This window comes from Accipiter gentilis, chromosome 8, assembly GCF_929443795.1.
Source record: "Accipiter gentilis chromosome 8, bAccGen1.1, whole genome shotgun sequence".
NCBI lineage: Eukaryota > Metazoa > Chordata > Aves > Accipitriformes > Accipitridae > Astur > Astur gentilis.
Genome location: NC_064887.1, coordinates 20,401,432 through 20,416,309, shown reverse-complemented (window position 1 = coordinate 20,416,309; position 14,878 = coordinate 20,401,432). Strand labels below are relative to the sequence as shown.

General features: G+C 42.2%; 1 protein-coding gene across 7 annotated transcripts in view; it reads right to left on the bottom strand.

Annotated features, from left to right (window-relative positions):
* TLCD4 (TLC domain containing 4) overlaps positions 1-14,878 on the bottom strand; it is a 40,342-nt gene that overhangs the window by 17,964 nt on the left and 7,500 nt on the right. The window contains exons 1-3 of one of the 7 annotated variants that reach the window (XM_049807341.1): positions 6,892-7,020; positions 6,079-6,191; positions 1,413-1,578 (exon numbers count right to left, since the gene is read on the bottom strand). In XM_049807341.1, coding sequence (XP_049663298.1) covers positions 1,413-1,567 — 155 coding nt within the window. In that variant the 5' untranslated portion in view covers positions 1,568-1,578; positions 6,079-6,191; positions 6,892-7,020. Of the gene's footprint in view, positions 1-1,412; positions 1,579-6,078; positions 6,192-6,474; positions 6,571-6,891; positions 7,021-12,240; positions 12,521-14,112; positions 14,296-14,878 lie in introns of those variants that run through there. The other 6 variants (XM_049807343.1, XM_049807339.1, XM_049807342.1 and 3 more) reach the window with 6 other exon arrangements.

Genomic DNA, 14,878 nt, shown 5'->3' with positions numbered 1-14,878 from the left:
GCATGGCCTAAGTTCTCAGAAAGCCTATTATGCGGTTCAAGGGTCACTTAACGTGGCTTAGACACAAAAGTTTAGCTCCAGCATGATAACAGTTTAGTTTAGTTTCCCTAGAGATAAACCTAAGGTGCACTGATAGCATGAACCGGCAGCCTACAAAGTTGTTCTGGCAGATAGGTAATTATTCAAAGATCAAACAGAAATTAAGATGGTGCCTTTAAGAACACTGCAGGTGAACATTTGCTAAATGGAAGTGCAAGACTATTTGAGTTGCTAATGCTGCCTAGAACAATGGAAACAACTTTAAAAGTATCCACCTGATTTTTTATATTGCCTTTAAACAGCACTGAGGAGGAACAGTGATACCACTAATACATTTTGAGTGCAGTGACAGCCATACAGTACACATTTTTGAGCTTCAAATTTGAGAAACACCTGAAAAATATTTTGAAGTTGTAATAGCCTACTCAAGCATAAAGTTATACTGTAACAATTCACTTCAACTGGAGAAGCTTGTGTACTGTATATACCCTTTCAGAGTAGTACATTTCAAATAAAACATCAGTGATAATCCCATTTACAATTACTACCCTTTACTTCCTTTATGGCTTAAAAGAGAGGAAAGTACCCAGGAAAGATTCACAGGGTTGAACAAGTTTCCAATAGCACTCTGTCTGAGAAGATAAGTGTAATGCAGGTGGATCCATTCCCAGTGACAGTACTCCAAAAACACAAATGGAGTGAGGAAGGTTTTTAGATTGAGTTTCCACAACTATTTCCTGAATGTGTACCCTGTGTCTGTCAGGACTTTGCCCTCTTCTTCTTGCAGTCTCCTTCCCCACCAACACACAGATGTACCTGTCTAACCCCACCTTACTCCAATACTACACCAAAGATTTGCCTAATTTCTTGGAAAACCATAACTTACATAAAACAGGTTGCAGTGTAGTTGCACCAGGAGAACAGAGAACAATTTGCTTTGCACCCAAAAGCATGACCATACACTAGCATTTAGATCATGGAATAAATTGCAATGGTTTCAATTTTCATGTATGTTTGCAGGAAGGGAATTTTGTACCTCTTCTCTTTCCTAGAAGTGTCACAGAGAAGCCATTTAAAACTAATCCACTCAGTTTATTACCTCTCACCAGTCACTGTTTTTTTTACTGACTTTCACTTGGTCATCACTGTCTAACAAAGCATTTAATGTACAAGTGTTTGTAACGATGTGTGTTCAAGAAGGGGCTTCAGCATTTTACATTCAGAATTTGTCAAGTGCCTAGAGCCATCCCTCTAATCTTTCCAGATGTTTAACTAATAACATTTTCTGCAGTTTTATATATACATACACAGGTGGCTCAGATGTTGACAATTTCAGGTAGGTCATTAGCCATAGTTTGTTTTGAACACTCTACCTTGAATTCCATTCGATCTTCCTTTTTTGACTGAGATTGTTAAAACCAGGTGTTATTCGTGTTGACACCCAAGAACTTATAACATGGAACAGAAGCTGAAATACAGTAAAACTGGCAAGAGCAATGCCAATAGTCAGGTTGCTGAAGGAAGCCATTGTTCTTCAGCCTGTGAAGAGAAGCAGAAGGTAATTTCAGTCTATTCGCCATTTAACTATTTTAAGCAGCCACAGAAAGTGTTTTTTGACAGCTAACTTAACAACATAAACATTATTCACTAAAAGTTTCATCCTGTTCAACGTTTCTACTTAAGCCTTAATAGTATAAAAGTATCCCCAAACTTTTATATGTAAAAGTTGCATTTTGGTTTGGGGGTGGGGTGGGGTTTAAACATTTGCATATTATACATTCTCATTGACAAAAGTCGCATGTATTTTATCTACACAGAAAGGGCAGGGAGGACCACTGACCAGTGCAATCGCCTGCTCAGAAGCCTCCACTCCTGTCCCAAGAAGCTCCAAAGTTAAAACTCATCTCATTCTTACCAGATTGACTGCTGCTAATGGGATTTGAAAAAGCAACAATGAAATCAGATAAACACAGTAGAGAGATTTTCAGGTCAGACTTAGGAAGTAATAGCCTCAACACAGCTTCATGTTTGGATACTTTACAGAGACAGCAGTTCTCAATTTGCACTTTATTCACAGTTGAGGGCTTCTCTATGATAGCGCGTAGGCTATCCTATTTGAGCTTTTCCTTCTTCAGGTGGAAGTCTAAACTTTGCACAATTTCAGAGCACACTGAAAAGCTTCCTATCATCAGAGCTAATGCACTTTTCAGATGTTAGCTATTACATGAGGTCTAAATAAATAGCTAAACAATTCCAAACATAAATGTCAGTCTCTAAATGCTTCGGTCATTTCTCCTGAGTCGCCAGTATTTTGCAAGACAGAACGATATTTTCCCAGAAGCCACAAACTTCTGACATACATCTCTGGTTTGATGGTGTCATGAAGTGTTTTATATTCCAAGACAGGCAAAGGTTACAAAGTCATAAAAAGTCAATTTGTATTAAGTTAAACAGAAAAAGGAAAAAAAGCCAAATAGCTTCATTTAAAATATTTAAATAATTATTTTAATAGCCATTTAAATAACTGCTGTCACTTATTTTAGTTTTACTGAAGAAATTACATAAAATAAAATGAAGACTTAGAGGCTAGCATAATTTGGTGTTACTGCACCAACCTAATGGTCAGCAAAAACTGATACAATTATACAATACACTTATGCGCACCTTCAGTTCACATGCAGTATAGAATGAGGGAACATGCCTTAGATTTTTGAAATTGTATCTGCATTGCAGATGGAAAGAAACTTGAAATTCCGGGGGAGGAAAAGAAAAAAAAAAGGAAAAGTCCACCAGTTAAAGTAATAACATTTTAAAAAACTAGGTACGATATTCTCACTTGGTGGTGTAAATGGTGAGTATATTGAAACATAGTTTGCATTTAAACTTAGAACTTTAACAAAAGGTGTATTACAGATCAGGAAAAAAAACCCAACTTCTGTCTTCAAAGATTTCAAAGCAGAAGGTTCAATGAGCTCAAACTTTTTTCCCTCCTCCTCTTTCTTTTCTTGCCCAGAATTGAAGAGTAAAAAGAGAAAGTGAATTATCTGAAAACTTCCTCCGACTAGTACCCACAGGAAAAGCTACAGCTATAGAAGCAGAATGCAGGACAAATAACAGCAGATTTGCTGAGTGAAATTGGTATCCATATCACATGGATTTCAAGTGTTTACTTCAGACCAGCTTTAATCCTGTCCTAGGGACTCCGCAGCTGTTAGATCATATTTGATGTGCTCTTTGGGCCCATCTTCCTGCTCAGTTTAACCCAAAAGGAAACCAGCTGCCTGCTCTGGGACAGCTATGCAACACAAACCAAAGGGCAGTAGGTGAGGGTGATCAGAAGATTCAGTTCCTAAGGGTGTTTTTATTCCAAACTAAAATTTCAATGTACTGCTACAGTGCATTGCAACAAACTCTGGTTCGTTCCAGTTGTTTATCTGATGACCTGTTCTAGTTCAGCAGCATACTAGTCTTGCATACTTTTTAACGTTAGTCTATTAAAACTTCCAATTCCAAGTACTATCCTGAATATTCAGTGTTCTCTCAAGTACTTTTTACACTGTTCTCCACATACTTCTCCATTTGTCTCCACTGACCAAGAAGATACAAAATACAAATTAAATTTTATGCACTTTTTAGACAGTTTAAAGTACTAGAGACAGTGGGCGTTAAGCTTGATTTTCTAAAACTTTTCCATTTGAAGGAATAAAACAATCAACTCAATTTTATATCTTCCAGTTTAAACTTGCTGATAAGCACTGTACAGTGTCCATTCCAGATTCTACTCCTGGGGCCAAAACTTTGTTATTACATCATCTCATTTGTAGTAAGCAAGTCCTCTCTTGGACCACATAAGGAAAAAAAAAAATCAGTTGGTTTAATTCCTAAAGTGAAGGAAGCCAAAATGCATGTTGAAGACAATTCTCTTCAGAAAAATAGCAAAACCACTGAACATCAGTCACACCTACTTCATTCTTTTGACTAAAATACAGCAATTCTTATGACGCTACCAACTTTATCCATCTGCAATGACTATACTAGTACCTCTGACTGTCAAAGAAACCGACATAACCTCCTGGACAAAAGAAAGCCATGTTTTGTTTTGTTTCCTTAGTACCAGAAGATTTTATAAGTGACATTTCAGTGTGTGACAGGTGTTCATTTTAGTACAGGAGATTATGGAATTAAACAAAAAAAACTCCCAACCATCCCTTGCAAGAAATGCATTAGAAGAGCTAATCCTTCTTCTAAGAAGCCTGTACAGGGAATTCGTTTTAAGAAGAAGCACTTGTGTGGAAAGTGCATGATCTGACTTTCAGAAGTATTATGTACCTGTATCTCTCAGAAGTTTTAGCAGCAAGTAGAGAACCGTGATGCCCACAAAGAAGAAAGGTATGATGGCAGCAGAGAAGAAACTAGTCACCCAGCCTCTGTGTCTGGTCTCACGGATATTTGTAAGAGTTTTGCAAGACTGATTTCAGAAGGTGATTTCATATATGCTTATCAAGATGCTGTTTAAGTACATTAAGTACCAAGTCCAGGAATAATTTCATGTTTTACTTAGGCAAATTAAAAAAGTGCTGTATTTTAATTCAATTCAAGGACCAGGTGTAAACACAGTGTTTCATGTAAGATGGAAGAATAGTTCAGCTATAAACGTTTCCTCATATCTCTAAGTTGTTTTCAACTATATCCTGTTTAACATGAAAATTAACTGTTATTTACCAGATTTTCTTTTTATTTAGAAGAAAATTTATTCATGTTGTTGAACCAAAGCTTATCACTTAAAAGAAACATAGTAAGCTTCCAATTATACACGATTTCTTTGCCCTGAGGGCAATGGCCAAAACCAAAGGTGGCTTCAACTGTACTGTGTTTTTCTGCCCCAGTATCTTTTTATAGCTGTACAGCAAAGTCTGATCAAGATACAGAACTTCATGGATTATATATGAGCAGACACTTTATCGCCCAAACTGCATAGTCATTGATTACCATTCAGTCAGCTGATACAGTTTTTGAGCTAGTAGAAGAGCTGGGTGGGGAGGGAGGTTTAGTGTAACTACTTTGTAATCCAGGAAAAAAAAGTACTATATCCAGGTAGGGGTTTCATCATTAGTTTTTTTAGCAGTGGTCTTTTCCTGGCTTACCCAAAATTACTGTCTTAACCATTCAGTTTGACAGTAATTACAAGTGATCAGAACTTGACTCTTGCAGCTTTTCAGTGTAGTCTTTAAGTAAACAAATATCAGCAAGCACTTGAAACTAACAATTTTCAGCAAGCTATTACTTACACATGTCTAGCGCAGTATCAAATTGCTCTATTGACCCCAGCAATTTTGAAAAAGCTGATAACACAGCTTTTCAATCATACTCAGTAAGAGCTGAAAATAAGCTCTTTTCATCTGCCATTAACATGCTGTGGTTTTCCTGCAATTCTGTTTCTGCTTGAAATATAGAAGAAAAAAAACCCCAACAATATTAAGACTCAACATTCATTCACACCAATATGAAACCATGATGAACTTTTAAGAGAAACAAGTCAGTACTTAACTGAAGGAAGATAAAGGAATAGAAGAGTTACCAAGCGTTGTACCATCAATGGCATTTAGCATCTATGTTCTCCTCATTTCACTGTTTCTACTTCAATTTTTCACACCATAAAAGTAAGAAATGCAACTGTATAGCCGCAAGACATAAGAAGGAAGTGTAGAGGAAGGTGTAAGGCCCACAGCCCTTACTTTCTTCAAGGATGAGTTGGATCAATTTGCAAACAAGATTATACCCTAAAGCTGCTAGTGATACCAGGACATCCCATTCAGCCCTATCATCTCATCTGTTTAAAACTGAAAGCCAAATCCAATCGTTGTAAAACTCGCCACGCTAATTTCCAGAGAGCAACGTGGGACTACTGACTGTTTGCATGTTTTATAATAAGCCTAGTAATAAAGCATCTGCAGTGCTTGAGTTTTGCTGTGCTGCTGGTTGTGAACGGTAGTTTCTATTGCTCCAATTAGATTAGACGTACTGCGTTTGGTATCTTACCTAGCTCAGTAAGCAGCATTAAGGAGAAACGCAACAAAATTCAAGCTACTCGCATCATAAGCCATTCCCTTTTCCACGCACGGCTGTTCACAGCACAAACTCCACTTCGCTTTCTGCTTTTAAAACACCAAAGCAACTAGCAGATCAGGCACCCTTTTTTATAAGGGCAGGGTAAACAGGGTGAGCTGTGCGCTGCGGTATCATTTACCTACATCAATTTCCTCAAACCCTGCAAGAAGTTTGCAGTCGCAAAGCAACAGGGAGGGGGACCCCCCCGCGCCAAACTCGGAGGAGCTACCGAGCCGCAGGGGCGCGGAGGGACCCTAACAGGCAGCCTCCCGCGCAGCGCAGCGCGAACCAGAAGCCGCCGGGCGCTCCCCCCGAGCCGGGCATTACCTAGCCTTCCCCGTCAGCCGAGGCGCCCGCCCTTCACACCGTGGCCGCCCGCGGCGGCAGCCCCGGCCGGCCGGCCGGCAGGCAGGCAGCCGCCGCACACACCCGCCGCGCTGGCTCCGGCCGCGGCCACACGCTACCGCTGTCGGGGCGGCGGGAGGAGGGGGGCAGCCGCTGCACTTTGCGCTGTCAGAGCGGCCAGCGCCGCCGGCTGCGGCCCGCGGCCCCCGGGGGCGGCGCCGCGCCGGGGGGGGGGGGCGGCCCGTCGCGGACGGAGGGAGGGACGGAGGGAGGGAAAGGGCCGCTCCGCGCAGCCCCGCGGGGGCAGGGGGAAGGGGCTGCACCACCCCCGCCCCGCCGGACCCGCGGCCCCCCTTCCTTCCCCCCCCCCCCCCCCTCCCCCGCGCCCGCCCGCCGCACCTGGGAGCGGGGCTACCGGCGCCGCGCCGCCGCCTCCGCCATGCCTCCCCGCGGCGGCGGGGACGGGACAGCCCTTCCCAGGCGCAGGATGCTCCGCCGGTGGCGGCTGGGGCTCCGGCGGCGGCAGCAGCGGCGGCGGCGACGATCGGGTTACGGCAGGCGTAGCCTTAAAGGGGCCGAGCCGCGGCCGCCACCTGCCGCCGGGCTCCGCTCGCCGCCTCTGAGGGGAAGGCGGCTTCCCCCGGCCCCTCCCGCCCCCCCCGCGCTGGCGGCTGGCGGCCACCGCCCCCCTCTCCGCAGCAGCTCCCCCTGCCCCTCACCCCCGCGGGCCTCGGCGGCTGGGCGGGGGGCGCGCCCCCCCGTCCCGCGCCGCAGGCACGGGGCTCCGAAGCGGCGGGCTGGCCGCCGCCGCCGCGCGGCACCCGAGGCGCGAGCTGGGCAAACGTTCACGAAACTAAATCCATCACCCGGGACCGTCCTTCAAGCCGCCGTAACAGCGCGCAGGGGCGAGCGCCCGTGCGGGCAGGGCGGCACGGCGGGGAGGGAGTCCGCGGCCGGGCGGCGTCCCGCCGGCCACCCCGGTGCCGCAGCTGCCATGACGAGCCCGGGAGCCTGCCCGCCGCCTCTGCTCGCTGCCATCGTACGCCACGATGAACGCCCAGGTCCCCGGACTCCACTAAATGCACATGGCTGAGGAGGACTTACGTGTTGGGGGAGGAAAAATTCCTGTCAGGCAGAGCATCTCACCTTCCAACGACATTCCAGGCACTGCGCCCTTCATTTAGAGAGCCCCATTGTCTAAAACACATCACGGGAAAAATGCTGATGTGACTGTTTGTGCCCCAGGAATCCGTTCAGGCGCTCCTTGATAGCACAGTACGGCACAGGGTCATCGGTAACACGCCCGTCGTACGGAGAACAGGTATTGCTGACGCTTGCTATTTTTTAAATTAAATGCTGCGATTTTTGTCAAATTATTTTTCGTTTTACATTTTTGAACCGTTGCATGGTATTGAAGAATCAAAGAGAAGCAAAATTATGTTGACAAAGCTACATATTATGACGATGAATGGACTTAAGATTTTTACCAACTAGAAAGCGCAATGGTCAGGACTCTCTTCCTCTCGGCATGCTTCTGCCATCATATGCAACCTGAACTACCTCAACTTTCCATTTCCATTAAGGATTCCTGATCTTTCAGGTCAATAATTTAAAATTTCTCCTCTCTCAAACAACAAAATGTTGAAGGTATTCATATATATCTCACACTAGATTAAGCTGCGGCTGACAAAGAAATCTACCCCAACTATGTACTCTATTTTCTCTTTCAAGATGTCTCCCACAGCAGGAATGCTATGCCTTAAGCCTGAACAGAAACTCATGTTGGCTTACCTTAATATGCCGGTCTGCAAGATCCAGGAACTCAGGTACTGATTAATGAGGCACGGAGCCATTGCTGCTGTAGAAATGGTAACCTGTAGGAGCTAGGCAGGGCCCACCACCAGCATCTTGGCTTAATCCACTGCTGAACATAAATGAATGGCCGGATAAGTGTTTGTGTAGACATCGAACTACTGAAATTTGATTTCCTATGGACTTGTGTGGTGTGGTTGACCAGCTTTTAAACTGATTTTTATTAACAAAACTCCACAAGACATTCTTAGCTGAGTGAAGGAGGAGATCCTATTCCTGCTTCCAATCTTCTTCTATTCCACAAACAAACGGACAAATAAAGGCAGAAATATCATAACAAAACAATTTCTTAGTGAAATTGGGATAAAACCCCTCATCTTTTACTCTGATGTCGTATCATTTTATTCCTCATATAAAGGAAGATTTCAACCTATTTTCTACTATGTCTACAGGTTTTAGTGAAACAGAACAGCCACTAAAACCGAAGAACTGCATAGTGGGATCATAAACCACTTTCAAGATGACATAAACTATAAAAATTTTAAGAGACTTTTTTCTTCAGTAATTCACCTTCCAAAGAACAGTCCTCACTTTTTGCTTAATCCAATATCACTGACTTTGAAGTTTCTTGATACTTACTGCTTGCCCTCTTAAGTTGTAACAACTACGACAACAGTCTTCCATATGGACAAACAGTGGACCTCTGCAGTGACAGAGGATCTGCAGTGGCAGTGAAGGCAGGAATGGTTGTCCTCAGGCCTGCAGGTGCAGGCAAAGACTCTTCCCACTCACGGTTAAGAACCAAAGCCTCGAACAACAAGCTCCAGCAGATTTAGCTGCCGTGTTTTATGATGTTATTTCTCCCAGCTGCCTGAGGTCACGATCATTCTAGCAGAGCACAAAAATGAAAGTAGGCAGCTTTTTAATACGCCAGCCTGTGACCTGGAGTCTCCACCATAAGACTGTGGTAATACCTAGCAGCAGGGTAAAGCAGATAGTTGAGAGTAGTAATGTCTTAAAGTGAACAGATAACTCTGCCAGAGACCACCTATCAGAGCTCTAAGCCTCAAAGTAACCCATCACCATTATGCACTTACAGGTTAGGAACCATGTCAGAGAAGACAAACCAGACTCTCCCCAAACCTCCCTGTCAGGCCTGTGTCTCACGCAGCCTACCAAACAATTCTTTCGGCCCGGTGTGCAGCGTGGGTGAAAGAAACGAGTTTGACCTGCCTCACCGCTCTCTCCTTGGCCCATGATCAGCACGTTGCCGCGTACGCAGCAGATCATGACCAGAGGCCATAATGCCATATTTCAACAGCCCAACAACACGTGCTGGGTTGAGCACTGCTGACTGTAAAGCCGAGAATGGTGATGCACTGAGGATTCCTGGCTGGCAGCTGCTCTCCATGTGAGCATACAGCAGGATATCTCTCACATTTTTGATAAAGAGAATTTGCAGATAAAAGAGAACTGGCTATGGGGGTATGAAGGCATTGCGGTAGAAGGGAGGCCTATAGACATGGTTAGATATGGCTACCATAAGTCCAGGTTGCCGTAGATTGGTTGTCCTCTTTTCCAACCAGAAATGTTCTCCAGGAAGATTCTGAGAACTACCAGTACATCTGGGATTGTTGGTATCTAATAATCTCAGCAGGTTGGATGTTAATGCGTATGTGCAGCAGCCTCACCTTGGATGTCCCATGTCCAGCAATCCCAAAGAGATCCTCAGAGCAAACACACAAGGCCTGTATTGCACGTGCAAAGCAATTCCAACAAAACTGAGAGTACTCTACCACTCCTACGAAGTGTTGCATGAACTTACCACATAATTACTTTGAGCACTTCTAGTTAGTCCTAAAAGTATGAGGATTACTGTATTTGCATGATGCAACTTGTGCACCTATTTCTGCATCAGAAATACAGTAGCCAATGGGTGGGATAAACAGTCGCCAGAGTAGCATCACAGCCCACTGCTTGCTATACAGCGATCACAGTTTGGCTTTCACAACTAATACACCTCTTCCTCACTCTCTTGTAAGGTGCAGCCTCCATTTTCCAGCAGCTGCAAACCAAAGTTGCCACCGCTAAATGGTAACTGTCAAGAACCACCCCAGTAACAAATGCAACTTCTGAAGCCAAGCTTCAGCAGGGAAGTACAGGCAACGGACTTGCTAAGGAGAGCTGTAGAACAGACACTGAGGAACACAGGGTGAAAAATAAAATTCTATTCCATGTCAATAGAGGGCACATATGCTGAACGACCACAGGGAAGGTAAGGAGGACATGGAGGTATCACAGTAGCATTCACAGATAACAGCATAATTCTGTTGGCTTCAGCTGAATCATCTTATTGACATTATGTAAGTGAAAAATTGGACTCTGCTTTTCTTCTATGCCTTAATTACAATTAAACTTCTTGGTTATATTGATCATTTTCAGCTTCATGCCAATTAGGCCCAGGAATTCCATAAATGAGGGACAAATTCTGCTGAAACACACAGGGTCTGCCAAGACAGAGTGGTAACAAGAAGGCAGACCAATGTAAGTTGCAGTCTGCAGTAATCCATCCTCAGCCAAGTTGTGTACACCTGTTCCATAAGCTTCTCCTGTAATTACTTTCAGGGTGGCACTTCAGGTATGGTAAAAATTTGTTGTCAGATGACTGCTCGTAACTCCCACTAAAATCTGTGAGAGGTATGTGACCATGAACAGAAAACTACATAGTACCCTTTCCTAAGTACGCATGTAATTTCAGAATCCTGCTTTCTCAGAGCTGAGCCTACTTTTGCCAAGAATGAAGCCTTTATCATGGCTGCTGTACTGAAAAGTGAGGCATATGTGAGAAAGTTTTCAAAAGTTCTAAAAGTATTTTCCTATTTCAGTTGTGGTTTTGAACTTACCCAGGACGTGACTAACCTTTCTCTCTGACAACTGTAGTTGGAATAGAGTCTTAATGAATGCTTAAAGCCTGATCAGTTTATGAAAGAAATTATATAACATGGTGTTGTAGCAGCAGTGGATTGAACTCAGTGACCTAAAAAATGCTTAAATTTATTTCTATCTTAGGAAGTTCGTAGGTCTACCTGTCAGCAGCAGGAGATATTCCCAGAAAATCAATTATACATGTAAGCAAAAATATCGTGGAGATGAAAGAACATATGAAAGAGCAAGCACAATTCTCCTTTCACTACACTGTGAATCAAGAGTAACTCCACTGAAGCCAACGAGTTACACTGGTGTGAGTGAGAAAAGAACTGGCTCCATTGTCTGAAAATTGCTCAGGCCACCCATAGAGTCCAATCACAGTAACTGTAGGCAGCTAATATGCAGCATTTAATTCAGAAAGCCCAAGACTGAAAAGAGACTGAAAAGAAAGGATCTGAATTTGGTTTTAGCCAAAAAAGCTGAAAAATAGCAGGAAAATAGTGAATGGAAAAGGAAAAAAAAGATTCCATTTCTAAAAAATCCTCCCTCCCCCCAAAAAATTTGCATAGAAAAAACAAGAGTGAATCTGTGTGCTTTGTTTTTTTCTAAACACCCTGAATGTACCCAGTTAACAGTTGCTGAGCTGTATGCTTTCCTGAAGGAAATGTGTTATCTTCATTTTCCAAACAGCAGACACGTTTTGTGTGTTGATGCATACTGTATCTACTCAGACTGAGTGCTACAGAATGTGAGTCTTACCTTTCCAGCATAGGTCACTGTAACATAGCCTGTCACATTTTTAGGTAGCAGTGTACTAAACAATACCTTCACTTTCCCCTCCTTTAGTTTACTTCCTCTAAACACACCCTTCCTTTTTCACCTTAGATAGGTTAGTTTAGCTTTCCTAGCTCCCGTCACCTCCCCATTTGAAATAGCATTTCTGCCGGTAGTGTTTACTCTCAGTAATGAAACAAAGGCATGTTTCTGGAAAGCTGTCTGGTCACTAACCTCTTCCTGCATCAGCCTCCCTTCATCAGTTTTCTTCCAGTTTTCCTGTCTTCTCACTTCATCTCTTGTCACACGCTGTCTGTTTCATCTAGTTACACCTCACCTGCAGCATTACCCTTTCTATTGGTATTATTGCCCTGATTATAACCATCCAGAAGCTATTGAGGACCTGTAAAACAGCAGATTTTGAGTTTGTTATGCTGCATTACAAACTGCTACACCAATGTACCATGTCAGCATTATGACAAAACATCAAAGTGCATTAAGACAGATGTGCTGAATATGATCCACAGACCTCGCAGAACACCATCTCCTTTTTTCTTTTCCAGGTCATTTTGTCTTCTCTTTTTCCCCTCTCCCACTTTATCCTCTATTTTCTTATAACCTTTTCCTTTTCTGTCACTTCATTTTCTTCCTCCCCACAGTCATTCTCCCCTGGCTTCCTTCACTGTCCACCTCACATTCCTCCATGCATTTTCTTTCCTCCCCTGTGCCTGCACAAAGGACTATAACAGAGGCAGTACTGCAGCTTTGTTAAGTGTGTCCTTGGCTCTTCAGTAAACAAAGCTGCACCTGGGTGCGTCTTTGGATTCAGCAAACTGAGGGTCTAGAAAGCATTCCATTCCCAAAGGCTTAAACCAGAGAGCTCTTGAGATTAACATAACTTCTCGGTTCCCTAATCTCCAAGATGGAGCACACCAGAAACAGCAGGAGGAAGCTTGAAATAATATTAGATTCTTCACATGCACATATTTCTTTTTGCCTTCTGAGAGTCGAGGCTCTTAGCAACAAGAGCACTGTAGAACAGGGTAGTGACTAGAATTTGATGATGTCAGAACAGCAGAAAATGAAAGAAGATGTACTTTGTAACGGCATACAATTGAAAAGCATGAAACTTGGTGCCAAGCAATGCTAAAAACAAATTATATCCCAACAATTCAAAGGGTCAAAAAGCAATGCTTTTTTTTAACATTCAGACTGTTAATTAAAATCAGCGTAATTCAAGTAGAGAACAAAACAGTGCTTGTTGATACTAGGTATTTTGTTTTACATGATGGCATCAGATTTTCAGGAGCAGCACATCAGGTAAAAGACAGAGTGCATGCTTGGGATAGTATCACTCATCTGTACACTAAAGATAGCTTCTAAGCCTCGCTTAGATCAGCCTAAACTTTGGCACATGCCATAGCAGCTGCACAGCATTTAACTATGCCTCTTTCAGCATGCACTACAGTGCGGAAAGAATGGTTTATTAAGATCTTTTAATGGCAGTTTTATTAGCTTGAAAAGGTTAAGTAGTTTCTTCAGACAATATAGTTTCCTCTGTCTGTCAATTTTTAAGATTTTGCAAAAATTTGCCTATCACTTTTAGTGATTTTCCCATCCTCTGTTGATCTGTGAAAGCCTTGAGGAAACAAGGAAGGAAAATTACTTAGCAGCACAAGGAAACAATGAAACCTGGTGCACACTGACATTATATATGTCTAAATGCTGTTGAAATCCATGAAAAAAAAACCTGAATACAAAAACAAGAAATTATTTTTCACATAGTTCTCAAATACAGTACCCAATAATACTTCTAATAATTATGTTTTTCAGAGAACTACATGATTTTAAAATTGGTATCTCTTAAATATTAGAGCTTTTTTATTTCATATTTTGGGGTAGATATTAAAGTGGTGTAATACATTGTTTCAAAAGGAAACATACTTTATGCCCTAATTTTGTCAGTTTAGGAGCCCCAGAATGTACTATTCATTTTTCTTTTATTGCTAATAATGTCTTCTAGCAAAGACCCTGCTTTTAGCACTGCTACTTGTTAATATTGTAGTTATTTGCAAATTTTGTATTGGCACTATTATAGATTCTTACCTAGAGTTTAATTCTTAGTCTCCATTGATATCAGCAGGTCTAGTGATTTCTCCCCTCTCTAAAGCCTTGATCTGCATGTTATTTCATAGAAACAGATTTCTGTCCCTCCGTGCAATTCTAGCCATATGAAGGAGATCATGCTCTGTACTGTAACTTCCAAACCTAAGATTTAAGACAGCAGTCCTGGTAAGAAAGATACAAAAAGAGAAGAAACGGTACATTTAAATACATCAGTGCTAAAACACAGAACTGAATCTTGCCTTTCAGATCAAGTGGGGGATATTTTTAGGTTTCCACTTCCAATGACACCATATACATTTTTGCTGATAAGCAACACTCACTCAGATTGACTTACTCAAGTATCTACAAATATTAGAAAAATACTGAATATAAAGCCCAAGGATAATCAAAAATAAGGAAAATAAAAAAATAATCCTAATTTTATATGTGATATATATGAAAAAAATGCTAAGGTGGAAGAGTTTCACCATAAAAATGTATCATGCAAACACTATAAATGTGTTTGAAAAGTCTCTTTGTGAATTGCACCAAATATACTGTCTAACTGAATAAAATGCAAAAAAATTGCATTGTAATATACACTAATTACAAGATCTTGGATGTGTTGGGGGTTTCTTTTTCCCCAGTATTGCGCATTTATTTTATTGTAAACATACACATTTTGCTGTAATAATTCTACTGGGACTGCTTAAACAGCCAACATTTCAGCACCTGTTCATTTGATTTGCTGAATAATGGATATTAC